The 27656-nt window shown below is 46.1% G+C and overlaps 1 protein-coding gene across 1 annotated transcript in view; it reads right to left on the bottom strand.

Annotated features, from left to right (window-relative positions):
* The window catches only part of MDGA1 (MAM domain containing glycosylphosphatidylinositol anchor 1), a 142736-nt gene that overhangs the window by 92161 nt on the left and 22919 nt on the right, over nucleotides 1-27656 (bottom strand). The window contains exons 2-3 of the mRNA XM_053974235.1: nucleotides 4136-4275; nucleotides 1279-1453 (exon numbers count right to left, since the gene is read on the bottom strand). Coding sequence (XP_053830210.1) covers nucleotides 1279-1453; nucleotides 4136-4275 — 315 coding nt within the window. The remainder of the gene's footprint in view (nucleotides 1-1278; nucleotides 1454-4135; nucleotides 4276-27656) is intronic.

Genomic DNA, 27656 nt, shown 5'->3' on the forward strand with positions numbered 1-27656 from the left:
CCACACTACACTACTCCAATAAAGTGTAGAGCAAGGAAGGAACAGATGGGAGCTACTCCCAGCCATACAGTATGACAGTGGATCATGAACCTGACAAAAGCTAAGGACACCCAAGTCTGTGGTACATTTTGTGAGAGTGACATCACAGTTGGGCTGGACAGCAGGACTAAAAGGAAGCAGTCAGGCAGAAGTTGCTGTCAGCAAAAAGGTCTGCCCAGACTCCAGGCACATGCTGGGATTTTGAAGCTCAGAGGTTGTTCCACTGACAGACAACCACAGTGCCCCTCAGCTCAGAAGGAAGGAGAACAGCTAGAAGAAATGTAGAACAGCTCCTGACAGGTTCAGGGACAGATTCAGCTGCTTTATCATACTTTACAACTTTTTAGCATCAATCCCTTGCCTTCTCAAATAATATGAGCAAGGAGAGGGATTTGGTGTTAGTTGGGCTGAAGAAAATTGGAATAGTGGATAGTCAAGGACAATGTAATAGTAACTTTCTCCAAGAGAGCAAAACAAGTTGCCCAGATGTTAAAACTTGGATTTCTCCCATTTGGGCCTTACAGTGTAAGTTTATTTTTTTCCCTCCCTTTTGATCACAGCAGCCCAAGAATAAACACTAGGTACAAAAAACAAACATTAGGAGAAACCCTCAAAACTTGAAGCCCAAGGTGAAAAACCACTAGCAGCATCTCCAGGACTCAAGAAGGATAGGTAACAGCCAGAGAAATGTTGAGTCATCTTCACATTATGGGCACTATTACCAACCAGGGCAATGTTGAGTCACCTTCACGTTCACCCCATAACAGCTCAGCCTCCTCAGCTGCATTCCAGAGTTTTCAGTTCTGTTTCCAGCATGCTACAGAAGTAGCAATGCTGGGAACAGGACACTGATTTCAGGAATGCCCCCAACATCCAGGGCACTACCAACTTCAATAAACATTGCTTGCTTCAAGCTCTGTCAGCTTCAAAACGAAGACGAAGAAAGCAGAAGCCATGCCCAATGCTACATCCCAGACAAGTGCTAGGGAACCCTGTCAGTGTTGTCAGACATCACAACACCTAGGTAAGAATGAATCACAAGTACAGCAGAGCTGTATTTTGCAGGGATGGATCTAATCCCCTCTGCAAAAAAGACACTGGGGAGACCACGCCAGTCCCTCTGCTCCTGAATCAGGTGCACGTGGTCCTAGGGCAATGCAGCTCCCTGCTGGCCCCGCAGCGAGGCAGAGACATGCAGTAGAACTGTGGGAAGGTCTGGGTTGCCGCTAAACGACTTACACTGCACATCTACTCGAATGGACTTGATGGCAGGGACCCCAACCCCATTTTCTGCTTTACAGTAATAGCGGCCCCCCTGCAGCCTTTGGATCTTCTCAATCCGAAGGGTCTCGTTAAGCACTGACGTCTCTTGGAATTTGTCCGACGCGCTGCCAGCAGTTTTGGTCCATCTCACCTGCATGAGAAGAACAAGATAAATTAAATCAGGGACATAAAACAAGACCCCAAGATTCAGCAGAGCTCCCTTTGTTGCTCTTCCCTCTCTTCCCTAACTACTTCCATAAAGAGATCCTACAGTACCGCCAGACTTACCAAAGCTCAGTTACTGATCTCAGTATGTCTCAGTAGCCCAGCCACTGATTCTGGTCCACTGCCAATCCCAACATCCAAGAGTGCAGGATAACCCCTCAATTCACCCAGACACACACTGCATGTTTGCTACACCTGCTCTGATCCTGCAAACTCAGCAGCTTGCTCAGTTTTATGCCACCATTTGCACAGCACAGCACTTTCAGTGTTCAGCCTTGAGACCCCATGTGGCTGGTAGGCCACAACACTACAGCAGACATCAGCTCACAACTACAGAGCTTTTACTGCAGTCCACACTCATCTTTTTCAGGACAGCAAGGCTATTTCTGCTTTTTGCTTTTCCATGAGTGAGAAAATGCAGTTGCTATCTTACTTTTTCCCCTTTCTCACTGGGAATCCTTATGTATTTTATTTTTGTAAGTCATCCTTTCACAGCACACAAGATTTTCCTCTGTTTTTAAAGATACAGAAAAAATAAAGAAAAAAAATCCTTTCAGATTTCAAGCCACCTTTTTTGTTTGTCCTTATGTTACATGTCTCAAGATCCTGGCTTGAAGGGGCAACAGAGCTGCATGGGTGAATGATGGCAAGAAGACAGCAATCCTGAAGACTGAAGGGTTTCTCTTTTGTCTGGAATGAGGTACAGCCCTTGCAGTAGCAGTACAGGCTTCCCCCTTGTTTTGTGTGCTCCACACAATGAAAGAGAGAGACGGCTTTTCTCAGCCCATTGGTTTTCTATATCTGCAACCTTCCTTCTAAAGGCTGGTGACTGCTGGCCTCCTACTCTGGGACAATTTAGACTCTGGAACTGAGATCCAGCAAGATCAGCCAGCAGAAAGAAGAGAGACTTTCATCCAGCATTGGCTATAGCTAAAACAGACCAAATACCTTGGCCACTCTTCCAGACTTTGTCTAAAGCTCACTGCTATTACCTGATTGGTGCTGATGCTCTAGAAGGAGCAGGGGTGTCTACATCCCATCCCAGAGCACCAGTCTGAGCAGATTTTTGGCACTATTGACCATAGATTTATTCAGCCTTTGTAGGCTTGTGAAGTTTTCTGAGAGCCCCAAGACTCTAGGAGTCTCCTGCTTTGAAGGACACTTCAGCCAGCTCTTTAATCTTCTCAATCACAATCTCATTTTAGTATTTTGGCCACATTTTCATGCTTTAATGACTGGCTGATAGAAAGGGAAAGAGAAGATTAAACAAAGGTTAGGATAAGAGCTTAGCTGGGGAAGAAATCAATCCATTAGGAGGGAGGACAGAAATAGGGCATGCCACATTTTATATGTGCAGGTTCCAGTCTCCCTGGTCATGCCTGGTTCTAGGCTCTGGCATCCCCTGTGCAGGTCTGGCAATGACAAGCTAGAGTGTTGCCCACTAGCATGCTGTCTGCAACAGGCTCTGCTCCAGAAATCTCTCTAGCTACTTGGGCTCAAATCCCTACAATCTGCCAGGACCTTTCCATGCATTCAACAACCTTAGGCAGGGCCACTGCTACCAAATTCCCCATTTCTGATGCACACAAGTATCACTTGCCCATCACTGTCACAAACCTAGACTGGTTGTTTTTGCTGACTTGGCTCAGGTAATTTTCTTTTTATTGTTTCCAGGATATTTTGATGGAAAAGCAATTTCAAATCCTTTCCTTTGTCATCACCTTGTAGCCAAGTAGCTCCTCACAAGCAAGCCCATGGAGGCATTAACTGGCGTGAGAAGATGCATGGCTTCTTGCCACAAGCATCTTTGGCAGGACTGAGGAATGGGGCCAAGGCACGTATCACATGTGGCTCCCCTGAGTGTATTCCAGCACATCCAGCCTTGCAGTGTGCACCAGCTGCCACATCCACCATGCTCTGTCCCACAGCTGGCAGACCCATGCTCTAGGCCAGCACCTCTACAGACACCTCCACACGAACACTGAACCTCCCAGCTTGAGTATCTGAAGGGGTGAGGTGGCTGCATGGGCCTGAGGCTGTGCAAACCTCTGCACATCCCAAGTAAGGACTGCAACCATTAGCAGCAATCCTGAAGACTGAAGGGTTTCTCTTGAAACCCTTGAAGCAATGAACAGCAGGTTCTGTGGGGGGCTCAGTGAGATGCACTACCAACAACTTCCCAAACTCCCCCAAGCAGCATCCCCTTGGCTGTACATCCAGAGAAGCTGAGAAATGGATGGACCATGAAGGACCAACTCCTAAGGTAAGCACATATGGGAAGCGTCTTCTGGGATGTTCCTACTTTGTAATAAGAGGGTTAAAGACTTGAGATTTCCATTTGGATTTTAGGTTTTTGAAGGGATTTCATATACTGAAGACAAGTAGAAGGTCTTTGTAAGCTTCTGCACAACTTTGTGGACTGTTTTCCATGAAAGTGAGCTTAAATACTTCATAGCTTAACAAGCTAAGTGCTTGCAAAATGGGACATCCCTACCTGAGTCCAGCGTGTAGGAGAAAGCTGGACACCCCACACTGCCCACAGTTCTCCTCTGTGTGGAGACTGCAAACCATGGGGGAGCATGAGTGACAGGCAAGACTGAAGGCTTACCTGTGGCCGGGGGTGTCCTGTGACGAGGCACTGCAGGACCAGCGTGTCCCCCTCCCGAATTGTGTAAACACGTTCACTGATGTTGTCTTCCTTCACCACGCATGCCTGCCCAGCATGGATGATTTGGGCCTGAGCAGGAGCTGTAGAAAGGAGAGAAGAGGTAGAGATGGAAACGGGCAGTAGCCCATCTCCTTATGCCCACTGCCCAGTGTGGCTTCTCCTGCCTCATAAGCCACAGAGGGGAAGAGCCAGGCAGTTCTGGGAATGAATCATGGAGGTCTTAGGAGACATATTTTTAAGCAATTTTCCCCGTTTCCTGATATCAACTACTATTTTAAAACCTTTGGCTCTGTTGAGATGAGCAGCTCTAGACACTGAAAAGCAGAATATGGCACTTTTTTGGGGCGGGCCCTCCTGCATGGGTTGAGGACTAAAAATTTCCTGCTGTTGTCTCTCCCAGAAAGGAGTATGTGCAAGCAGCTATAGCAGGGACCTGGTCAAATCACAACTGCTCCATGCCTGTCTAAAATAAGCCTGATTACTATGATTTACCTTGCAGGGGGCTGGGATAACTACTGAGCAGAGTAAGGAAGGGCCCTGAAGCTCTGTACAGCTATTAGCACATATCCCTACAACAGGCATAGCAAACACTGCAGGAAAAACAAGTCTTTCCCATATTAAATAGCAGCCTGTCTCAGCCCTGAGCCACACGAAACAGCCTCTGCAGGACCAGAGGACCCCTGTAGATCTGTAGAGATTTCTCCACCTATGGCTGCTAATGGAGACCAATTACTGCCAGTCTGGCCAGAAAAATGGGTGAAGACCAGTGCAGTGGAAAAGTAAATAGACAGAAAGCTCCCAAAACAAAGTTACAAAATGCCCAACGACCCCAAACAGTACCTATATCCCACAACAGCCCTGACGAGAAGCAGGAAGAGATGAGCTCTAGTAGAACAGGATTTTACAAAGAAAAAAGCCTCAGCTCTGAAATTCTGTGCAAACAGCCCTTGGCTCTCTACTCCAAAGTGTTTGTGTGATCAGAGCAGTGGCTGAGATGTGTTGAAGGTGACTGTGCAGCCCAGCCGCACACCTGCACTTGTTTGAGGGGGAAACACCAGTTGCACTTCAAGGTACAGAGAAACCCACAAACACATCTTAGAGTTGGTGTTGCACTGACTGTCCCCTGGGATACTTCCCCAGCTTGCTTTCAGGTGACTCTGGAGTCACAGCTGTAGCTCCCATTAGTGGAATATAACAAAAATGAACAAACCACAGAGGAGATCATCAGAGGGTTTAAAGCAATGAGCCTTAGAAAGCCTTCCTAAGTAAGAATAAATTTTGCACAACCTGTTAAAGCTGAACCAAGCACCCACTTTTTCCTGAAGGTTACTTGAGCTTCAAGTATTTTCACTCCCTTCAATGCTCTAGACCAAACCACCTGGGCAAGAGAAGTGCTCAGGTTTTTGCTGGTTTAGTCCACCAGCAGTATAGACAGCAGGACAGGCTTGGGCTCAGGCAGTGGAGAAGATCTGCCTTTGAGATCAGCCTTTATAAACTGGTGTCAAACAATGCACTGACCAAGCTGCAGGGACACGAGAATGGACACAGGGCTAGTGGGAAACTGCCCTTGTTGCTGGGGCTTTACAGCCTGCCATGGCCACCCAACATCCAGGCAGCAGCACTGCACATACAGCAATCTAATCTCTCATTTTCCATCTCTTCCATCTTTCTCGCATGGTGGCACTTTTAAAAAATTATAATTACTCTCCAAATTGTTGACAAACAGAAGCAACATGTCTATTTGAATAATATGATGGCACAAACATGGACAAATCCCTCAGCCTCTACTGTCTTCCCCTTCTGCAGGCCTCCCAAGATGCCTGCCATCACTCAGGCATCATGGAATGCCAAAACTGACTGTTAAGACTTCACTGATACAACTGAGTAGATGCGTGACCTTCCCCTGCCTGGATGGCAGAGAGTCTTGTTGAACCCAGGAGAAAGCACAAACCCTGCATATGTGCTTACACACGTCTGTGCATTTGTACACACATACATGTGTGAACATACATGCAGATATGTAAATACATTCATTAAAATAGTGATTTATCAGGAAAAGATATCATGAATCCTTCTCAAGCCAACAGTCACAGAGGAGGAATTCAGAAGCCTACATAACCTTTGCTAACACACCTTAATCCAAATGACAGCCTCTTGTGCTGTTTCAGCCCTCAGATCAGTTTTCTGCAGATCTGCCATAACACCTTTTGCTCCACTGTACTGCAGAGCACTGCTTACACAGCTGAGACACAGGCTGTGATGCTGACTGATCTCTGTTGATTAAAAGAGACACTCCGTCCCTTCCCATCCTATGCCACATTCCCCCAATCCCCAAACTGTGCTGCCTGCATTTCAGCAGGGTCCTGGCACCCTGAAGCAGCAAAGCTCTGGTAACCTCTTGACAGTCTCTGGGCTGCATTTGCCAGCTGGTGGCTCTATTCTGCCTTTGCAAACATGACCTTGCTGTAAAAACTGATTTCCAAACACTCCATGGACAATCAGAATATTTATCTGTAGCTCTAGCTGTTGCTCTAAATGTTGCTCTTAAGTTGCCCTGCTGTACCCCATATGGTATACAAAATAAGCATTGTAACTTTCACTCTCCCCTTTGTCTATTCCACTTCCATTGTGTAACCCTTTTGTCTACCACTTGTCCAGAGGCACTTCCACATGGGGAACTTCCACAGCAAAATCATTCAATCTAATCAGGATTAGAAGGCTTTTGTGCAACTATTCTGGTGCCAATATACCTTGGTGTGATTTGCTGGCATATCCCTGAGTTTGAGAGAAACATTTAAACTAATCCTTATAAGGCACTAGACTAAAAACAACAGTCCTGGGGATAAGCCCTGGGTCATAATTTTGTCCTCTTCTCCGAAATTCTCCCTGGATACACTGAGCTGTAATGAAGCTTACAAGCAAGGATATACACATCTGGCTTTGTTTGCAGGTGTCTGAGCTTCCTTGTGTCACCATCATTAACACCTTTCAGCTAAATCATTGGAAAGGGACATCACTTTAAGGGAACCTCCACTGTAAGTTGGAACATTTCTCTGGCAGTAACAGCACCAGGCTCTCAGCAGAGCAACCACCATTTTTTCATGTCTTAAACCCCATGTGAACCCAGATCTCTCAAAAGGGAACTCAGAAAGCCTGGGGTTGTCTTGGAAAGAAAAGCACTCAGGTAGATGGCACAAGAGCCTGAGACATTTCCTCTGGTTTGGTTATAATTTGACTTTAGTAGGTGGGGGCTGAACAATGAACAAACCCAGCTCTTTGGGGACTGCATTAAGATGAGACTCGGGAAGGTCTCTGTTTCAAGCTCAGCCTGTCACAGCACACAAAGGCTGGGAAAGTCACCTCATCCTGTATTACAGATGGGCAGAGAGACTGCGAGGATTAATTGCACTTTTAATGTGCTTGAACAGAAAGAATACATTATTGTTTGTCATCATCCCATGTCTCCTGGAGGATTCCAGCATGCAGACAACTTGCACACTGCCAGCACGACAGGATGGCAGGACCATGCCTGTCAGAGGAACAGTTTCACAGAAGGCCCTTAGGAAGGCAAAGAAAGGCTGGAGATGAAGGAGTAACCACAGCCATTCTCAGCGGTGCTCCACACAGAACTCTTGAACAGAGAAAACCTCCCCTGTTGAGTTCTTCTGGGGCAGAGTCCCTCACCTCAGGCCAGCCAACCCCAAAGCAGAGGTCCAAGAAAGACCTCTGATGGCCTCTATGGGGGAAAAAGGGACAGATTGTTCCCAGAAATTTTGTGAGACAGGAGGACTTTTATTCAACTTTTAGATAAGAGATCAACTTAGAGAAAGTTCTCAATACAAAGTCCTCCAGAGAAACTAGGCCAGCCACATATTGAGTGTCAGATGCTTTAGAAGGGAGAAAAAAATCAGACTATGAGCATGCAGCATTAGGCCCTTGCTCAGAAAATGGCTGGCCTGTAATGCATTTGGCCTCTGCATCAAGATTTCCTACTATGCTTTCACTTGATATATTTACACATTAAAACAAAAGGAAATTGAAGCGAATAAAATAACTTTATTCCCAGTGCAGTGTACTGTACAATATTATTATTACCATAACCTCGAAAGTTTATGAGACTCTTGGTGCTTAGAGGTTGCTAATGCCATGAAAATGTAGAAAAGGAGAGAGAAATGCTCTTTTGGAGAGGACTGAGTCATCTGTATTTAGTTTGCAGGTCTAGCCATTCATCTTCTTGAACCTCAGATCTCATCAGTAAAATGACAGCGATGAGAGCTCCTTCACAGAGAGGATGGTGAGTGACAGATACTGCACTGACACTCCCTCAGCCACTGTCAGCACCCACAGGGGCAGCTGCTCCCCTGTTTTGCAGCGCAGCACCTACCGCACTTCTCTGCTGCCTTCTCAGCACCCTAACAACAGCCATTATCTTTGACTCTGTCCCACCACTACCCCTGCCATCTGCATGTCCTGCTGATTGCCTCAAGGATTAAGAACATTATCTCCTGGGCCAATACCTGCAGCTGAATGCACAGGGGCGCTGAATCCACCCACTTCTGCTATCATCCTCCAGGGTGGGGAGAAGCTTTCCTCTTCCTCAGCCTGAATCTACTACCCCTCTTTGCAAGGGAAGCAATGATCTTCCATGCATCTGGTGCAGATATGATTCAGCCTCTTCTGCACATACCCTAGGCAAAGAAGCCAACATCCCTCTCATTCCTGTTCACAAGCTCCCCGGCCTCACACTGCTAAGTTACACTCAAATGAGGAGGGCATCAGCTGCTAAACTGCAGCTTAAACCTCTCAAGAACCTCTCTGTCTCCCTTCCTCACCTTTTCCATCCTGAGCAAGTGGCATGTAACAGATGCATTCTGAAGGGAGTTCCCAGAAATGGGAAAACACACAGTATTTATAGACCACAGTGGGGTTGAATAAGCACTTTGCTAAGGAAATCCACATGTGGAATTTCTTGCTGAAGAGACACTGTCAGTAACTGCCTCTCCAGGAGCTGCCCTGCAGCACTGTTAGTTACAGACCACGCAAGGCACAACGCCCACGGGGCAGCTCAGGCCTGGAAGTCGCTGCTGGAGGTAGCGTTTTATCCTGTCTGCTCACACAATGCACAGATCTGCCTGGAGAGCAGAGGCACACAAACATGGAGATCTGTGAGGAGGGGGTCATGTCCCCTCAGCAGAGCAAAGGAAAGCCAGCACACGTGTAAAGGAAAGAGACAAGATGGCAACACTTGGCAGCGGCAAGGAAGGTCTAGTACAGTGGGAAGGGTCTGCAGGGGCAGCATCCTGACAGCCAAACAAAACACCCTGCTCCGGGAGGGGATGGAAACTGTCTTGATATGTGCTCCAGCACTGCTTAGCTGGTCTCACTGATTGCTCTACTAGGGATGAAGACCACAGGCTTTGCTGAAACTTTAGACAAAACAGATTAACCAGGCCAGATCCAGCCCTCAATGCAGGGCACGATATCGATGGGCCATTTGAAAAGGAGAATTCACTCCAGCTTGAGGATAATTATGGAAATAATAATACACAATCAGTGTCCATTAACACTATCAGCAGGGCTGTGGATCAATATTGTATTAATGGCTGAAGAAAAACCAGCCATACCCATCAGTCAGCAGTTAAGACCAGCACAAGAGAAGAGGGAGAGGAGGTGGCACTAAATGTCTTTGTGCAGCCTGCCCAGGGGAGCCCTCTTTCCAAACCAAGTGCCACAACCATTTTCCAAACACATTCCCTGGCTGCTTGCTCAGGGACTTCCTTCTCCTTGCCTCAGCCCCTCGCAGCCTCTTTGCCCAGTGAAATAGCAAAGGGAGCCCAGTCCCTGCAGGGAACTTTCCCCATGGGAGGTGCTTTGTACAATTCTGTCTGCTTAAACTCCAACTTTTAACACAAGGCCAGGCTGGTCCCACAGCACAGAGAGAGGCAATGCAGAAGGCCCAAGGATAGCTGAGGATCAAAGCATATCCACAGTTCTGGGTCTCCTCCCACTCCTTGGACTTCTGTCTTGTCCAAGCTCCTCCTGTTGACTCTTCCAACATCATGTGCTGCCTGGGCAGCTCTGTGCTACCACAGTACTGTCCTAAACCAACAGACATCAGGAAGTCCTCCCTGCCTACTGACACTAAGGGGTACAGCCCCAAACAAGGCAGATCTCTACTGAGGCTCTTTGGCTCTCATGCCCCGGCGTTTTCACTGCAGCCCAAACCACATATGTTCAAAAAAAAAAAAAAAAAAAAAAAAAAAAAAAAATCTGCTTACTGTACACCTGGCCTAAATTTGCCACGGGAAACACATCATATTTCAGTAGCAAAATGTCTCTGACTCTTTTAGTGTTTGTACACTGATCATGATAAAAAAACAAACATCAATTCACCCACAAAAAACTCACATCCGCTCACAAGATATGCAAAGAACCATGTCTAACCCCACACAACACTTCACAGCTACTCTTGAGCAAGAAGAAAGTAAAATTTTCAATGAGAAGTGCACAGAGAAATGACAGAGCTGTGGAAAGTAATCACAGAGCATGAAAGTTGGCTGCTTGAAATAGCATGGGATTTTTTTTTCACTTGGAAGAGACCAAGACTATGTCTTTACATCTCTGTCTGATTGCATCTCCAGAAACCAAGTTTCTTTTTGTAATGCTCAGCCAGATGATTTCCACAACCTTAAAATAACTTTTTGCTTAATCAATGTCACTTCCTTAAAGCATCTCTATAATTTTGTTTATTTTAGAAAAATGCCAGCAACAAAATCATGTGAGATGTCTTGAATAGCAGGTACACCCGCCAGCGATTCAACACCTGTTCCTGAGACCATTGTTCAACTTTAAACCAAAGCAGGATTGTGTGCTTTACTAAAGTATCAGTTACCAGATCATCACTGATCGCCTCAATCCCCAACTCCACTGCCTGCTCGCTAGCTTTCCTAGATGTTCCCAAAATATACTTATTTTCCTTATATTCTAAAATATAGATCCACCTAACTGCAAGAGTGCTAAGTAGAACAGCAAAATTGATCAGCAGCTTTGTTTGATAAGAATCAAGTGACAGATGTTACACACACAAAGCATTATGGTGGCATAAACTCTATATTACTGCCTAACTCTTATGCCTGAGTGGAATTTCTATAGACAATTAAATGCCAGCAACATGAAGTAGCTTGTCTTCATATCTTTAAGGGCTCCAGATACAGTGGTAGTCAGAGTCCGCACCTCAGCAACACTGTCCTGTTGCTGGAAGATTCCAGCTTTGGCTGGGAAATGAAAAAGCATGCCTGTCTATTAATGGCCCTAAAAGAGACTTTATCATCTCTCCCAACCCACTTCCTGCTGTGCCAGCTACAGAGCCTGACGTGTATCTCTAAATCTTGGTGCAAAACCCAATGAGCCACAGAGCCACATTTGGGCGAGGTGATGCTGCCAAGGTGATTGCTCAAAATATTGCACGATTCTTCTCTGGTTGCCACTTAAATTTCCTGAGCATTCATTTTAGGGGAAAACACAGATCAGGCAAGCAGACTGGGGGAGAAATCCTCTAATCTAGAAGATATAGACCACTAACAGAATGACTTGGTTGTCAGCTGGTAAAATACCCAAAAATGAAACAGTCCAGTCAGAGGAAAAAAGGACTACAAAGAGAGGAACTCAAACCAAAACCAGCATGCAAAGTACACTATCAGAAATTGCATAAGGATAGGAGCATTTCCATGAAACACCAGCTGATGCTGTTCAAAATGCTAAACCCTGAGGTGCAAATTCTTCAGTGCTGAGGTGGAAACTGGAGGCTAGTGGGCAGGAGAAGGACTGGCAGAGAAGAACTCTCAGACAAGAGGACTTCTCTCTACATGGAGAGTCAAAGGGGATGATGTATGCTCAGGGCTGCTAGCCCCAGAGAGGGGGAGTGCAGACATGGGGCAGCAAAGCAAGGCACTGACTACCTGGTGCCCCAACACTCCCGGAGACCTCCTCCCTATGTACATGACCAAAGCAGCTCCACCACTGCTAGGAGAGTTTCTGCAGGGGCACAGAGCTTTGTGCAGACCACAAAGCCTGACTGTGAAGCTGGGTAAATACTCAAGCACTGAATCAATGCTAAATCCTCACCTGTCACAGCTCCACTGCTTCCACGGCCCCATCCAGACAGCTCAGAGTGAGCTGGGGATGTGAGGGCAATCATACCATGATGGCAGTGCAAACATTCTCTTCACACAGGAGAGGAAAGATTCAACAAATGGCCATGTTTACCTACTGCTATCCCCATTTTCCATGGGAAGCAAAAGGCTATTTCAACTGTGAAACAGAGGGAAGGAGGGGGCGACAGGGGAATGAGAGCAGGAGAGAGTGGTAAGAGGCGCAAGAAAAAGCCACTGAAATAAAATTTCACTGAAAGCCTGTTTAGAACAAAACACAGAAATAGATGGAAATACAAGTGCTACCCCCTTAATTCTGTCTAAAGCCCAATTTTACTACTGAAAAATGGTGGGCAGCAGGGATTTGTTGCTGTCCAAAGCTCTAAGAACAGTGGTGCCCATCCCACATACACCCCAGGTCCCCTGCAGCAAAGTCACCTCCCAGGGGACCAAAGAGCAAGGTCTGCTCTCAGCTCCAAGCCACTTGATGGGACAGGACAGGCAGCCATGGCACCAACCCCAGCACAACCGCTCACTGGCAAAGCTGGCAGAGATGCCCAGAGCCATGGGCACCGCAGAGACTTGGCACCTCTCTGCTGGGTACCCATCTGCTCCCAGCAAGATCAAGGATTGGAGACGCTGCTGATGATACATGGAGGCTGCTTGTGACACAGCCCCTCAGTGGAGAGAAGCCTTTGTGCTTGAATGAGCTCCAATGCAGGCCCTCACAAAACACCAAAGATTTTATCCCCCAGGCAGTGCTGTTAAGTGGGGAAGGGCTGCTATTGCACTCTGCCATCCTTGGGCAGGAAGCCTAAAGCACAGCCAGGGATCAATCCATACCTAATTCCAGTCTACAATGCAAAGGCCAAGCTCCACCTGAAAGGAAGGGAGAGAGCATCAAAAGCAAATGCCAGCAAATTGTCAACAGAACTGAGGCAACAGAGGCTGAGTGACACCCCTGGAAATCAAGCCAAGTAATGTTTTATCTTGACAGCATCTTTTACGTCCCTGCAGAGCCTTTGGTGAGCAGAGTCCTAGAAAGTCCCTGGTACTTTCCCTCTTGAGTACCAATAATTAACAACCACAAACTGGCAGACAGGCGAGCAATTCCCTCTGGTTCCAATAAGAGGAGCTGACATCTCTCTAGCCCCAGCCACCTCCATTGCTTTATTCTCTTTGTTTATTGATCCTTTTATGCACATAATGCAAATTGACATTTAATAATTCAGCCAAGTTAATGGTGCTTAAATATTAAAAGGCTTTTCTCTTTTAATTAGCTGTAACAAAATGGGCAACAAAGGAGTGGTAGATAGACACCATTTAAAATACTCTTGTCCAAGTTCCTTGGCATTTTTCTAGGGATGGAAAATAATAGTTCAACAGAAATTTTGTAGAAGTCTCATACTCTCACCAGGAAGGTAACTAACCCACAGAACCATTTCCAGAAGCTTTGATTCATAGAGCATATTCGTCTCTGTCAATTCTTTGTTTTCTCTGCCTTCTCCTCTTCTCCTAATAAAGACAGAGCAGAGTGGAAGGAGGGGCAGAGGGTAGAATGAAAATCTTTCCCCATAAGAAGTGCCAGAACCCATGTAACATGTTGTAGATGTGGATGCAGAAGCCTTCTGATACACCATTGCAAGACCTGTATCCAGGTGGAAACAGAACTAAAAGGTAGCAGAGCAAAAAGCTATTTGAAGAGTTACAAAAAGCACAGAAATCTTGCAATTATTCCCTGGGGCAAGAATAGCTTATTCAGAAAATTAATTGAATATTACACTGGTAAAAAAAAAAAATCCCCTATGTAGCAGGGTAAGGGAGCACTCATTTCTCTTCTTCTCATTATGCCAAAGGTTCAGAATAAGAGGGAAAATACATGGTATCTTTAAACCTCACTTCTATCTCAGCTGGAGCCGATGGCAGTAATACATCTTAGTCATAATGTTGCTGGTGTGAATCACCATAACTGAAAAGACTTGTTATTATTTGGGATGTTTTAACTGTGTATACCTCCTCTCTGAATTAGCGCTCATTTGAAGTCCTCAATTGGTTTGAGTTTGGGACAATGATTTCCCACCTAACCCAGAGGAGAATGACATAGTCACAATAATTAGATATAGAAACTGTTAATAACTTAGTTTAATTATGACCTATTTTCTTCAAATTTAGCCTAGACATAAGATATCAATGAATTCCAATTACATGCCATGTTTGAAGAGCCTGTGTTATTACATTATTAATTCCAGACAAAGAAACAGACTGACAAACACTAAATTCCTTACTGACGATACTTAAAAAAAATAATCTTAATTCAAGTCAATTAATATACTGACTTGCAAATTCTGTGCAAATTCATTCTTTGAGGGAGGACTACACATTGTAAATCTGTAGAGGGTAAGCTACATTTTTCACATGTAACAAAAATATCAAATTCCCAGTTTATGTGCAAAATTGAGTTCATCCTTACCACCAGATCTGCTAGGGGCATTTCCACAAAACACTGAGTCACTGTTCTGAAGCTGCCAGGCAGGACATCGTGTAAAAGGGTGTCCTCACATGCAAAGGCACCCAAGGATTCAGGATCATGGGAGAGTGCAGAGCACTGTTCCTTCTGTCCAGGTCAAGTGACTGGGGTGTGCAACACGCACAGCCTTGTTCACAACCAGCGTCCCCCCTGCACACAGGAGAGGGCAGCGGTGCACATCTGAGACTCAGCCCATTATACCTTTATGTCTGACTTTAACGTGGTGAAATTTGGCTGCAGGAACTGCTGCTTTATCTCCCCTTGCACACAAAATCTAGAAGGTCTTTTACATCCCTCTTGGACTCTGGTCACCCCCTGCCCATCTCTTTGGCAGAACATGGGGAACCCTTCCTTGCCTCTGTAAGGCTCTGCACAGGGAACATTTTCCATCACTCCACATCCACCACATGCAGCTTGTGCACTGAAATACTCTTGACACCATAACAACAGTTTGCATAGTTTCCCTTTAATAGAATATCCATCTACTCCTCTCCAGCTGTGCAGCACATCTGGCTCACTGCCTCTCCTGGGCAGGCACTCCTTACTCCAATTTTCTGTTTATTGTTGCTCAGAAGGCTTAGGAGGTGATAAGGGAGCAAATGCCCAGTGTACAAGTGGCATCACCAGGCGTTTTCAGAGGTGATAAAACACAAGTTCACTTGCAGCCTCTTCAGTTCTGAGCTACTACTTCTGGCCTTCTGTAGCTGTCAGAACTTAAAAAATGCAGTTAACTTGTCTCAGAGCACTGTCAAAGAAGGAAGTTTCCTTAGGATAAGCCACCACAACTGGCTAAGATGGGAAACAGGAGGGTGTTAATTTCAGGCCTGCATGGATGTGAAAGGTTTGGAATTGGCACAATGGACGAAATTCCATCATGCATACTGGGGTGAAAGTGAAGATGGCAACAACAGGAAGATGCCAGGCCTGGTAAGGTGGATCTGGGTAGCCTATATGGACAAAAATTCCCATCATGGCAAACTGTGAGAAAAGGAAGCAGCTGCTTACAGACATGCCATCCCAAGTTGTGGGAATGGCACATACATCTCTTGGATACCTGTGACCTGGACTGTATAAAAGTGATACCTCCAGAAGAACATGTATAGACTCCCACCACAGAAAAGACCAGCAGGAACCCATGTGGTGGAGACTACAATATGTCTACCTCTCTCTAATACCTTCACCTCTCCTACCCTGTGCCCCTTCCTATTTCTCTACCTCACATTCGCTGTTAAATAAAATCCATATCATTGACTTTGGCATATAGTCTTGTTTGATACTTAATTTGGGCAGAAGCATCTTTTAATAATCAGAAGCTAACATTATTTTGGTGTATCATAACATTATTGTCATGTGAGAAGTGGGATCATAACAGCAGTCTCCCTTCCACCTGCAGCTATTCCCAGTGAGATGGGGTCACACCCTGGATATGTATATCCATGTGATTAATTAACTGGAACTACTGCGATTAACTAACACACTATTGGAAGGCTGTTCCAGCAAATGGGATGAACTTTGGGTCTTTGCTATAAAGAGCTCTCCTCAACCATAAGTGCCAGATGTTGGCCTCAGGAGCATCCCCCAAACCCTGCAAAATAAGGGTAACTCTGGCAATGCCACATCCTGGCTGTGTTGATGGAGTTCATTCTGACGAACAGCTGCAGCAGTTCAGACAATCAGACTGGGGGAAGAGGAGGGGGGGAAAAAGGAAAAATGAAAACAGATTAGCAAAGAGTTTTGCAAAAAAAAAAAAAAAAATCTGATTACAGCTGAAACACAGGGAAGGAGAAGTGAGACAGGCTGATGAAGGCTTGGCTGTTCCCCAGTGAGAGACCAACAGCAATGAACTTAGGAGCAAAAGTTCCACAAAGCAAGGTTATGAATTTATTACTCTGCGTCTGTGCAGTCAAAAGATCGTCTGAAACACTAGAGACTTGCAGACGAAATTGGGAACGCACCAATCCACATGAGGTAGTGTTTAAAATAATTTCTCAGCTGGCTGACTGCACAGGGGGTAAGAACAGAGATTAATTCTTTACCCAAGATCATGCACTTGTGCAAACATTGTTGAGCAGCTTGTTCAACAGGGGACTTGGGGACTAATGCAGCCGTATCAAAGCAGCCAGGGCCTGGCTGACAGCTTTGCAAAGGAAGTAAGATGATCTTTGACATGAAGGAAATAAAGCTATGAGAGAGTAAAATGCTGACAGGCACCAGCCTCAAAGCCAAAGCATCTCTGAAGAGGAAAGCTCTTTAAAGACTTTTGTTCTCAAGCTCTCTTCTGCAAGGGAAAAAGCTTTGGCCTACTTAGGTGAGGCCAAGGGCAGGCTAAGACCTCAGTCTGTTTTGAAATCACTTATCCTCGGCTCCATTTGATGTTTTCCTGATATTAGTAAGAAATTTCATTTTATTTAAAATATTACTGGTCCTTCAACTCCATGTGCAATGACACAGAGTCCATCCCTTGGAGAACGAAATGGTCCCTTGGTCTCTGAAGGAGACAGGAGAAAAGCAAACCCACACAGAAGGCAAAGTCTTGCAACCAGCCTCCTTTCTTAAAAGACCTCAACCAACTCAGCCTACTGCAGAATACCCTGGGACAAATAAACACAAAACTAGGGAGTGGGCTTCCCGTTTAAAAGACTAAATGTCTGCAGAGGGAAGGATGCACATCTTCTGAAAATGTGAATTTACTGGAATTTCCATCCTCTAGACAAGCAAATCCTTTTTTGGGTGCTGCCCATCAGGCAAGGAACTGGTTTACTTTCTAAAATCTAGTTTTGCCCCCAGTATCAGTCTACTCCAATTCTGCACTGATGGTAAAGACTCTGGATCTGGTTAGGTATACTCTGGCTCCCCAGAGGAGCATACCTCTCCAGCAGTCCACCAGACTGATGGCTGACAGGACTGTGAAGCTATTTCCCAGAGTTTATCCCACAAGGTACATCACCAACCACCAAAGCACCACCAGTCTATTTCACTGAGATGGGCAGCACACCTGTCTTAGGGCATTTCAAAGCCTGATGTGATGAAAGTTTGCTTGGTATAAATTTTGGGGAAATGACGAAGAACCATTTTGAGTCTTGCAAGCCACTTTTGCTAATCCTCACCTGGAGGGACAGAAGTTAGCCTGGACAATCTTAGGAAACTGACTAGGGCAGGAAAAACTAAGTCATGTCTTGCTCCTGCAGTGGTTACAACCAGGACTTCTGCTCCTTCCACAGGACAACAAGCACACATGCTGCTGAACACCCAAAAATTAGCCACTCTGTCATATCTTACAATCACCATGCCTCCAGACTTCTCTCCCTGTTTGATCATGTCCTAAATCATGTAGGGAACAATAGGCTGTTATCAGCTATGTGCTTTCTGTGTTGATGCCTGCTACAGAGGAGGTAGAAAGTAATCCGAGGTAGCTGGGGAGCTGCTCAATGCACTTCAAAGGATTTCATTTGCAGCAGCAATGTTCCAAACCAGCAGTCACCATTGAGCACTGATATGAGCTCTTCAGGACTCTTAATCTCAAACTATCCCAACTCCATCCAGGAGACATGGCATCCTGTATTTTTGCTCACCTTCGATGACCTAATGGTCTTCAAATTATGGTCTTCACCCTCTACCACCCTCATATATCCCTGCTCAGCCATGACACCAAGGAAGACAGAGAGAAAGAAACCCCAAAACCAAGAATGATCTATAATGAGTACTTAGTAATTGCCTTGATGTGTGACCTTGGGCAAGCAAGTTCTCCCCTTTTTGGTGCATCTTTGTCTCACCACAGATTATTTGAGTAAGAGCACTACCACGTCCTTCAGGGTACTTTAAGGTTTAATGTTTATACAACTTTTTGAAGATGCAAAACTCATATAAATGCTAAGTATTATTGTGGTTATTACCTTCCTCACAGGGGGGTTATGAAGTTTTGTAATTAATGTTTGTAAAGCAAATCTCTGTTATCGGATGAAATGTAATGTGCTAGAGCAGTGTGAAGGATTAATATCCTCAGTAATCTGATGTGGGTTTTACTGTTCTGTGCAACACTTTAAAAAATAATTAAAAAGAAACCTAAGCTGATACCAATAGGAAGGATGAGGAAACAGAGGAAGCATGTGGGGACAGACTGCTCTCCATTAATTAAGCCCAATATCATCAGTCTCCAAGACACTGCCAAGTATTTTCTTGTGCCTGGTGATAAACGTGCATTCAATTTAAGGCTGATTTTGGGTAACCAGAACTCTTGAGCACCCCAGAAACATTTTCAATGCAGTGAGAAATACCAGACACATCTAAAGCAGCACAGCTCTGACCCCACAAATTTTACACAGGAACTGCTGCCTGGTGTAGACAGCAATCAGGTGAGATATGCTCAGAGACCTGGAAGAGAGCTGAAAGAAAACTGTAAACCCACAGGGTCCCACTCGCATACACCCAAAATTCTGGTCTCCAGTCAGTAGCTTGGAGGTGTAGAGAAATTTCACTCCTGAGGCTGTGCAGGATTAAACCCTGCAGCACTGGCAGCTACCAGTCCTATGCACTGAGAGCCACCAGCTCAGTGGCTCTGCAAAAATACATACCAGCTTCAGCTTTCTTCAGCATGAGAAATGTGGCTGCTGAAGTGTTCTGCAGTACAGCTACTTCCAAGTGCACATAAATGGAGAAGCACTTGGAAAGTCTCTTGAAGAACAATTACTACCAGAGAAGGAAAATTGCTGGCAATTGCTTTAACTGCTTGAGTACCAGCTTTCTCCCCAACACAGCAGATGCAGCCAGAGCACCTCCTTCCCAATGTCTCCATACATGCAAACAGCCCTCCAGATATTTCATGTGACTGAGTTCACATCATACATCTTTGTATTTGGGACAGTATAGGTACTATTTATATATTGTACATGTACTATTTATATACTATATAACATGATATGGCCTATCCTGCCTTTACACATACAGCTTGCAACAGTAGCTCCCTGGCAGACTCCAAAATCAACAGGATGTCCAAGCACTGCAGATTTTTTTGTGCAGCTGTTCATCAGGCTCATCAGGCTTCACTCTTATTTACTGCATTTGCCCACATGCCACAGGCTCCTGGTGCCAATTCTCTTTGGTTAATGCCAAAGGGACAAAAGCAATGCTGGTTTTCCTCTGAATATGTGCATACAGATATGCCAACACTTTCCACAGGCAAATAGGCCAACAGTAAAACTCAGGGAAGCTACAGAAAGAATTCAAGGAACCACATATATTTCAGATAGAGTCCCACCATATTGCCAGGTCATCTGCAAGCCTTCTCTACAGGCGGCTCCACAGTGTTCAGCTTGACCAGGCTTTAAAATGTCTCCAGAGAAGCATCTCCACAGCTGCTTTCACTTTTGCAGCAGGAACTTGTTCTGGCATTCAGCCCCAGTTGTCCCTACGGAGAGAAGATTTAGATAGACTGGAACAACAGCACCTAAAGCACCTGTCTTATAGGAGACATGGCATCTTTTCTGCTTATTACCTGAAGGCACACAGCAAGGGGATCTGAGCTCACATCAGGTATTAGAGTAATAGGTGTGATTACCAATAACCTTGGTAGTGTCTGATACACCACCACAGCAAGCAAGAAACACATCCTTTCTCTTTAGAGGGCTTCAAGTGATGATGAGAAGCAAACTGCACCACAGCAAGAGAGACAACAGCCACTCAGGAGTCCATGGGATGGGGTGGCAGCATGAGAAACTAAACAAACACCCCTTCTAGCGACAGTGCGTTATTTTTCTCGGCCCCGGTCAGCTCCTGAGTGCCCGGCTTGGGCCCCTCGGCTTCTCGTCGGGGCCAGCGCTTGTCGCTATTTCCGGGCACTTCTGCTGCCGTGCTCTGGGGCGGGCTGCTGGCCACGCTTTGCTGTCAGCACGAGGGAGGAAACAAAGAGGCAGGGAAAACATCCAAATCCGTCCACGTGGCGGCTGGATGCTTTAATGGCCACGAGAGCCGCGATGGAGAAGCCGCAGCCCGCTCCCAATCTCGTGTGGACGAAAGTGGCAACGGGACTGGGGGGGGCGGGGTGGGATGATATAGGGGTGGGACAGGGAGGATGGGAGCCCTCCCGCCCAATGAATACAGACGCCGTGGCGATGACGTGTACCACAGTGACCAACGGGAACACGGCAGGGGCGGACACGGGACTTTGGGGCGAGTGGGATCGCGGGAATGGGGTGACAGACACAGAATCCTCAGGAGTTGGCAGGGAGTGGTTGCAAGAGTGACAGGGGGAAGCTCCAGTGGCAGGCAGCCTGGAGCTAACCACCGTGATGGGGGGAAAACACGAGGGATGCACGAGGGTACACAGAACCGACAAACTAACAAAGATCAGAATCCCTAATCTGAACCCAGACCCGGGATGCAACATCTCCCCGCTTTAAAAAATATAAAAAAGACAGTTGCTTTGACTTGGATTCTTGCGTGGTGGCCTCTTCTCCCAGCTTCTTCTGCTGCGGGATGCAACACCTCCTCACCTGTGGGACTTCACTCATTACTCACTTTTAAATCCTGAGAAGCCACTTACACTGACTCACTTGAAACTCAAAAGGAATCCAAAACATGTGGGGCTACAGAGCAGTGTAACACACCTCCTCTCCCTGCCCTGTGCAAAGGATCAAGCCAAATGTCCCTTCACCACCTTTGGTTTTACAGGGGGGAAGCTGGAGGGGGTTGAAGGGGGTTCCTTCATTGCAGGAAGCTCTGCTAATCCTTGCTATACATGAGCAATAAGGGCAAAGGATTAGCATCACCAGCTGCTCTGCTGGAACGTGCAACAAGGAAAATTAGATGCATATATGCAGTGTGGAGCCATTAGGAAGTACTGCCTCAAGCACCTTCCCCTCCCCATATTGCAGATCATAATTCCCCATGTCATGAGCACTGCACTCCTCTTCAATACTGCCTTTATCTCTTGTCTGCTCTGCAGCCTGTTACCCCAAATGCCATTTTCACCCCTGAAACATCCCCCACTTTCCCATCAGCACTTCTACAGAGCCTGTTACTCTGATCAAAACCATCCTGAGCAGCTGGTGCATGCTGCAGAACTATAAGAGAATTCAGCACCTTCTGCAGCTTGGCCTTAGCAGTGTGGAGATGCCTGACACCCCAGCTGTGAGAAGCGGTCACTTAGCCCCACATTTTTCTATCATTTGTCATATCAAAAAGACTTCATATGTACACAGGTTGGGGAAGAGGGGCTGCTTTCATGAGAAACAGAACACAGATTTCTCTGAGGTGGAACACAGCTGGTTAACAGGGCTCAGGAACATTATCTAATTGCTCAGGCTAGAAAGGGAAAAGCAATCTAAACTGATTTGAAGCTTCAGAGAGAATTAGGGAACAGAATATAATAACCTAAGTTGGAATTTGGCCATGATTCATGGGAAATAGGAAAAAAAAAAGTGATTCTGGTCTTTCACGAACACAAACAAATTGCAACTTGGTGTTCCATTCCTTTCCAGAGTGGTGCAGGCAAGCATTTGATTTTGTTCACACTAACAATGCTGTTTAAGAAGCAGCTTTGAGATTAGGAAAAATGCACTGGCTTTGTACCAATATAGCTGTTGATTAGATTGTGACACTATGCTAGTCAAGACACAATGTCTCACATTGCACAGATGACCTTAGCTTTGGGAATAGGCAGATTTTCAATCCTTGAACTTCACTATTTTTAAAATCCTCCAGCAAATTTTCAATAAACACAATTACAACCAACTGCAGCCAAACGCTTTTCAGAATATTCTGTATCTGTCACCACAACACTTTTCACAAAGCACCCATGTAAGAACAGCAGGTTTCCTAAGGCCAGGTGTCAGCGGCACAACTCTGGGTCCATGGCACAGGACAGTGGCACTGCCTTGGGCTTGTGCCCTGGCTGAAGGTCTTGGCAGTAAAAGGCTTGCTCAAACCCCAAATCCCCAAAGCAAGGTTGGTACAGAGTTAGCAGTCCTAAGGTAGTCAGATGAGACCAGAAAAGTGTGCATTATCAAGGCAGGAAAGATTTCATTCTCATTAGCACATGATACTTTGAAGCTTCCCTGGTATTTTACATATTGTGAGAAGGATCCAAGCCAAACCCGGTCTGTTTTAAAGAAAAGACTCCCACACAGGTTTGAAACACTGCACAGCTGTCTGCAGCTCATATGAAGTCCACATATGGGGCAGGTCATAGATAAAACAGTGCTTGGAAAAAGCTGTCATCAGTGCCAGACTGCTCCTTTTCCACCTCCAACATTAGAAGTATCTGTGAATAAGTAAAAACAAGGCTGGTCCCCTTCTGCTTCAGCCTACCCAGAAATACAGCTCTGACGAAGCCTTCGCTATTCCTCTTGCAGACATGGCAGGAACAAGCTGGAGAGCACAGAAGACCCTGGAGAGCAAAGCCCACTTCCCCTGAAAAGAGAGTTTTTCCCACAGCAGCCACTGCCAGCCCTAACTTTGAGAGCTTTGACAGGCATGAAGAGAGCACAAAGGCCACAGCCCTCACCATCCCTACCTGCCCTAGCCAAGTGCCTGTTTCATCACTCCTTAATATCAGCCTTGTTCCACTCTTAAATAGCAAGGACAGAGCTAATGCTGGGCTGATTGAGCATTTAGGCTGATTGATCTGCAAAGAAATTCATGCCCATGCTTTACTACAGCAAGGTGTCCACACCCAGATGACCCAGCACCAGTGTTTAAGCCATGGAAATAAGTGGATGTATTATAAGTTACAGCCACTGCAAGTGCCACGCCAATGTGGGCTTGAAGATTAGTCCTCTACTAGAAGAATTACAAGGGGACAGGTAGGACACCAACACCATCTCTGCTATTCAGTAGCAGTCACAGAGCTTTGACAACATTGCTGTTCTTTTCTGAAGTAAAAGACAGAGCAGGTGGGATGGAGCTAGCTTGGGGGGGATAGGGAGGTCTGCCAGGAGGAATTAATTTCAACAGATTTAATGCTTAATATAATTCAGAAAAAAAGAAAAAAAGAAAAACTCAAAGCCTTCACAAAATGGAAATTGTCAAAAACTAAAACACTTAACACTTAAAACCCATGTACAAACAAAGGAACAAAAGAAGTTGGCAGTAGCCTTTGCTCTCCACCCTGTCACACTTAATGGTACAGCAGGGTGGTAGGAGACATTGTCCACTGCAGGCTGAGTGAAACACTGGTCACAGACACTTAGAAAGTGCACCAACCTTGGAAAAAGGCCCAGTGGAAGGCAATGATGGGTATTCCATGTCAAATATGCATGGATACTTTTCCACCCTCTGCTGCAAAATGGTAACTTTCACTGCAGTTGATGGGAATTACACCTATTTAATAGACAGACAAATCGATTTCATGATCCCACGTGCCCGGACCTGCAAGATTTCCAGCTGACATAGCTTCAGATACAAATCCAGCAAACCCCAAGATAATGAAGTTTGAGATTCCACAAACACTGCTTCACTGAGCAAAGCTCGGATGTGCTTGGAGCTCAATGCAATCACAAGCTTCTGCTAAATTACCTTGGGCCAGAAGCATTGCCGATCAGGATATTTCCAGGCAGGTTAGGGACTAATGTCATAAGAATTGCCACCTGAGGGATATTTCTATCGCTAATGTATTGCTCCTGGGCAAAATGCAAAAGGCATTATGTGTACACAGAGCTACAATTTCCATCTAAGAGCTGAGCCCAAGCTTCACATCAAGCTGTTTGACTTTACACTGCAAGCTTTACTCATCGCAGTGAAAGTGCACCGATGTGTTTAAGGAGATCCTGTTACCAGACAGAAGGAGTGAGCCAGGCAGCAGGAGCAGCTGTCACCTGCTGAGACACAGCTTGGCAGCTTAGCTGGTGTCACACTGAGGTCTGTGAAGTGCCTGACAGGGGCTACAAAAGGTCCTAGAGATACACTTCACTAGTTGATCCTGACACCTTGATCAAAGTACTCTTGGGAAATGGGAAGAAACGCCTCAGCTTTGCTCCTCTTTGTGTTCTCTTCACACTCCCCTTGCTGAGCTTCTGAGCACGAGTCAAAGGCAAGAGGCTGCTGCTGGAGTCAGCGGGTGCCTGGCAGCTGAGGGAGTTCGTTCGAGAGAGCAGAAAAAAACCTGAGGTGTGAGGACAAGCATCGACACATTTTCTCCTGAAATACTTACTCTTTTCTGTGTCATGGAAAGACTCAACATGCTGGAGGGGCACAAGGCATCCCCACAGCACCAGTGGGGAGCTGAAACTGGAGCCACACTGACCAACAGCCTGGGAGCTCAGCAGGGCTCACTTAGCAGTGCAATACCATGGCAATGCCTGTTCCAGACTAAAGGCTGTCCTGGAGTCCTAAAGATGAATTAAGAGTGCTTAAGCAAGACTTTGGCTGGCAATCCTTGTTCCCTCACAGAACACATCCTCTGCTCTCCTCCTCCCTTAGGAGCCTTCAGGGAGTGTTAACTGCGTTCAGTTCAGCATCCCATGCCCATTTGCAGTAACTCCACCCCAGGGGACCCTACAGACCTTGTATAACATTGTTCCCGCTGCACAGAAATGACACTGTTTAGTGGCACACTGGTCACAAACTGCGTCATTGTGCATTATTTTGTTGACTCTTGGCCATAGTGATGGAGGTCTTCTGGGACAAGAGTGGATGCAGCTTCCAGGGAGAAAATCCTGCTCCCAAACTATTGCTCCTCTCCAAAAGCAGATGGCTGAAAGAGGTACTGTGGCACCTTGTGGGAGCCTGCATCACACCTGGACAAAGGGAGGTGGGAGAAAAGGGAAACAGACACATCACCTTTCCTCTCTGGAGGACAAGTGCTTAGACTGGAGGGATTCAAATCACTGCCTTTCCTTTCAGCCTTTTACAGGCTTTGGAAAGGGACAGATGTCCCTTATCCTTTTGAAAAAGACAGATGCTCATGCCCCCCGGCAGGCTGGTCAGCAGCTGCACAAGTAAGGGAACTGGGCACAGGGAGATTAAGGATTGTGATGGGGATATTCAGGGAGTCAGCTGTTCAGTCCAGGAGCTCACTGTATTCATTTGCTCCCATAGCTATGGCAGTCTTCAACAGCGTGGAGCAGCCACTTTGGTGCTCATCCTTGCAATTTCCAGTCCAACAGCCCAGTTACACGTTTACCAGCCTTCCAGAAAGGGAATCACAGTATAGGAAACAAGGGCCCACAGGGTCTGTTTTCTGTTTGGTATCCAACACAGGTTAGCAAAGGCTGCCTGGTGCATTCCTATGGTAACGCTCACTGCAACAGCTCACACCCCAAAACACCCCAAGGGCCTAGAAAAAGAGGTGCTATGAGATGGGGGGGTTACTCCACTCATAAGCAACCTGATTTGCTGCTGGAGAAATCCAGCCCCTGAGGAATAACACAAGGGAGAGAAGTGATGAGCAGGCAGTAGGAGATGAGACAGAAAGCCTTCTTGGTTTTTATTAAAATAGTGTCTGCTAGTCACCTCCTTGGCAGTGGTGGCATTTAAGCAGTAAAGCACTGCCTTGAGGCAGAAGCCAGCACTCTTGGTATGAACACCTGATTCCCACAGGAATGCCAGGTGGGAGCCCACATGGCTGCAGGTCTTTCACTTCCAAACTGCCCAAACATACAGGGCCCCTCAGTCTCCTTGAGCCCTGTCTCACATCCCCACAGCTCTGCAGGCCATGCTGCCTGCCAGGAAGGGCTGCACTGTCTGAAACACCCAGGGGCAGGGAGGAAGGACACAAGGGGAAACGGCAGCTGGAGATGCAGGAGCTACCTACCTTAGACAGACACATGCTCAGCCTAGCCATGAGAACTTGCTGCCATGTCCCACAGCAAACACGAGCACTGCCCTTCCAGTAACCTAATAATACTCACTACAGTAGGCTGGTTTCTTCATCAGGGAAAGCACAAGGTCTCCCACACAATTTCTTCAACAATGTGTTTCATACAGCTGAAAAAAGAAAGGGTGAAAAAACCAACCTGGCAGCCAATGGCTAAAGGCTCAGAGTGACCTCACCCATGCACCCATGGCAGTAGTGCTGCTGGGCAGATACCATGACAGTAGTTCCTTCATAAAAGGCATGAGTTAAAGACCCAGGGAAGGCACATTTTCAGTAGCTTTAAGGGATGGCTGGTGTCATGTGTTGAGGAGTGTAGGAAGCAGTGAGGAATTTTAGCCCAGACACAGCCCCATCCTGAGCTGTTAATTCTCCTGGGGTGTGTGAGTGCTCTGGGAAGGACTCACCTCAGGAGGCCACTGGAATTAGACAGGTCTGTAAATAGATTTCTCAGGGCACCATGACAAGTCGAAATTCCAGGTTCATCTGGCTCAAGGCATACATGCTACTTTCTTTCCAATACCTTCCTGCCTAATGCTGCTGGCTGCCAAGCCCAAATGAGGCTGGAAAATGAGTGGGTAGTTTCGGCAAAGAATAGGGTAAAAAAAAAAAAAAAAAAAAGAATAGCCTGCTTCAGTTATTTGGAGAGAATTAAGGTTACTCTCAGAGAGAGAACAACAGGGAGCAGCATCAGACCTGCCTGGGGAAAAGCAAGTCTCTGCTCACCAGGAGGGTGGTATTTTGTTGAAAGACAAGAGAATAGTTAAAACTCAGTTCTGTGCTCTGTATCTAAGACAAGAATAGATGTGGTATAAAGAGCAAGTTTCATCCTGTAGCATGAGAATTGCCTTAAGTTTCTTTGGATTATGTTTCTCCAATCTTTTTCTTCCCTCTATGCCCACAATCCCTTCCATAACTAAATCATGTCTCTTATGCAGATACAAGGCTGGTGAAGAAGCAGGAAGCATCCAAGCTGGG

This window comes from Vidua macroura, chromosome 3 (assembly GCF_024509145.1).
Source record: "Vidua macroura isolate BioBank_ID:100142 chromosome 3, ASM2450914v1, whole genome shotgun sequence".
Taxonomy (NCBI): domain Eukaryota; kingdom Metazoa; phylum Chordata; class Aves; order Passeriformes; family Viduidae; genus Vidua; species Vidua macroura.